The sequence below is a fragment of the Mandrillus leucophaeus genome, unplaced genomic scaffold, assembly GCF_000951045.1.
Source record: "Mandrillus leucophaeus isolate KB7577 unplaced genomic scaffold, Mleu.le_1.0 Scaffold2746, whole genome shotgun sequence".
In the NCBI taxonomy this organism is placed as follows: domain Eukaryota; kingdom Metazoa; phylum Chordata; class Mammalia; order Primates; family Cercopithecidae; genus Mandrillus; species Mandrillus leucophaeus.
In genome coordinates this window covers 4,884-7,632 of record NW_012102861.1, presented here as the reverse complement: position 1 = coordinate 7,632, position 2,749 = coordinate 4,884, and the positions used below count along the sequence as shown (strand labels likewise).

The 2,749-nt window shown below is 41.0% G+C and overlaps 1 protein-coding gene across 1 annotated transcript; it reads right to left on the bottom strand.

Moving 5' to 3' along the window:
* Positions 1 to 460: 460 nt before the first annotated feature.
* On the bottom strand, positions 461 to 1,534 carry LOC105543105 (olfactory receptor 1L1). Its single transcript, XM_011984876.1, is given in 4 exon segments — positions 461 to 1,014; positions 1,017 to 1,040; positions 1,043 to 1,321; positions 1,324 to 1,534. Coding segments are annotated over 4 exon segments (1,068 nt in total).
* Between the last annotated feature and the right edge of the window lie 1,215 nt (positions 1,535 to 2,749).

Genomic DNA, 2,749 nt, shown 5'->3' with positions numbered 1-2,749 from the left:
TTGTTGAGACTATGACAACAATAGAAGCCAGGCTTTAATCTTTGAGGAAATGCAGAGGAAGGAGTCACAGTTCTGACATTTATAATGGGAGAGAGAGACCTCGTTACTGAGGAGCCCCTGGGCTAATATGATGAAGCCACACACACACACACACACACACACACACAGTGGCTCAAAGACATTCAAGCAGCTTTACATTACTATACAAGAAAACCCAGCTGCATGAATAGGGATACTCAGGAGATTACAGTGATCTAACTTAGTTTGTAGGCATTATATTGAGGAGTAGCTTCAACACGTGCAATAAACATTCTTATATAAGGAATGAAAGGTCCTATCCTTTCATCATTGAAGGTCCTATCCTTTCAGAATCTAATAATCATTTCAGAATCACATACCCATTAATAACCTATAGTCCAGGGCAAGAGATCTGTGGTATTTTCCTAAGATTTCAGGTCTTTTATTGACATTTCATCCCGTGCATCAACTTTGCCAAACCCTGCTTCATGTCTTTGTTCCTCAGACAAATGGATAAATGGATAAATGGATTTAGCACTGTAGTCAGTATGGTGTAGATAATTGTTGCTATTAGATCCTTGACAGTATAGTTGGACAGGGGCTGAAAATACACATAGCTAATGTTTCCATAAAACAGGGTCACCACTGTGAGATGAGAGCCACAGGTAGAAAATGCTTTCAGCTTTCCGGCAACTGAAGGAATCTTTAGAACAGTCATGAGGATTCTTAAATAAGAGATGATGATACATGAAAAGGGGGTCATTATGACAGCCAAGCCTTCTGTCATTACAATGATTTCTTTGACAAAATGGGAGGAACAGGACAATTTTAGCACTGGTTGGTCATTGCAGAAAAAGTGCTGGATGACACTGGAGGCACTGAAGATGAGTTGATTAGTCAGAAGAATGCGCAGGAGGGAGTGAAAATGTGGAATGCAGAAGGAGGGAACCAGAAGCAGGACACAGCGTCTGTGACTCACAATGGTGATGTAGTGGCCATGTAGCGGTCAACAGCCATGGCTCTAGCAGGTAACTGTCTGTGTTTCCAAAGGCTATGAAAAAGTACATCTGGGTCAGACACTCACCATAAGATATGATCTTTGTCTCTGACGAGAAGTTCACCGGCATCTTAGGGATAATGACTGTCACATAGCAAACGTCAGCAAAAGACAGGACACTTAGAAAGAAATACATGGGTGTCTGGAGACGAGTGTCTGACTGGATGGCCAGGATGATGAGCAAGTTTCCTATCACTGTGACAAGGTAGATGGGGAGAAACACAGCAAAGAGAGGCTTCTGATCCTAGGTCAAGAGGAGAGTCCAAGAAGGATGAATTCAGGGGGTCTTGTTAGTTTATTTCTTCCCATAGTTGTGGGTTCACCTAAAGATAAACTAACACCGTATCAGATTCTTCCAACATCTGATACAATCTGTACAAAATTTTTCCTTTTGTTCTTCTTATCAGCAATTACAAAATTTAAAATGTTATAATTACCTGGATTGTGGTTTCTTTCCATTAATGTAGGATATTTAGAAATTAATATATATTTTAATCTCCTTTCAGTCGCCTGCTCTAAAGAAAAATATTACAGGGAAACAGAAATGGGAAAGGGAGAAAAGAAGAGATATAGGGCAAGAGGAAGAAATGAGTGAAAGAGAATTCTCAGAAGGAGAGGAGGGGAATCCTGGAGAAATTATTCTCTTCTTTTTCTATATATATTTATTGTATTCAGGGTTTTCAGTAGTTAATATGTGGTAGGATAAAAAGTTTCATCTCTCACTTAATTTCCAGCTGATGGAATAATGATTTCCCTTAGCGAATATTTCTCTCTGCATCAATTATTCTGGAGGCTGGCAATCATGTAAAAAGACATTGAAATACGAGATTACCCAACAGTTACTCTGTTTCCCTCATTTTTTAGTGAAACCTTATTTGAGTGAAAGGATAGGTACGAAGAGGCAAAAGATAGACAGAAATAACAGGATAGTAAAAACATTTCTTTCTTTCTTTCTTTTTTTTTTTTTTCTTGAGAAAGGTCTTGCTCTGTTGCCCAGGCTAGAGTGCAGTGGCACAATCTCAGCTCTGCAACCTCTGCCTCCCAGATGCAAGCGATTCTCCCGCCTTAGCCTCCTGAGTAGCTGGGATTACAGGCTTGTGCTACCACGCCCGGCTAATTTTTGTATTTTTAGTAGAGACGGGGTTTCACCATGTTGGCCAGGTTGGTCACGAACTCCTGACCTCAAGTGATCCGCCCACCTCGGCCTCCCAAGGTGCTGGGATTACAGACATGAACCACTGCGCCCAGCCAACATTTCTTTTAATGTAACATAAATCTCCTTTTTTGTTACCCAGCCCCTAAATGCTAAAATTGTCATTGTTAGTGCATGCTTGTCTGTGTTGGTGTAATTCTTTTCCCAATTCTAGTCTCAGTTATATATATGCTTCCCCAAAAAACCACACAGAGAAGGCACCTGATTTTAGACAAACTTTCAACCATCATGAAGCTGAAGATTTTCCTCTCTGCCTTCTCTGGGCCTCCCACATGCTGAGGAGATTGAAGACACTCATAGACCCCACCTTCTGTCAAGGGAGCATCCTTTGAGATCATCAAGAAGTCCCTGGAGTTCAGGTGGAGAAGAGAGCAGAAAACAAGCAAAGAATTATTACAGTTTTGGAGTTTCTTCCCCAAGGAGTCTGGGGAGTGTCAGTGCCTTCTCTTTCTCTCAGAAAT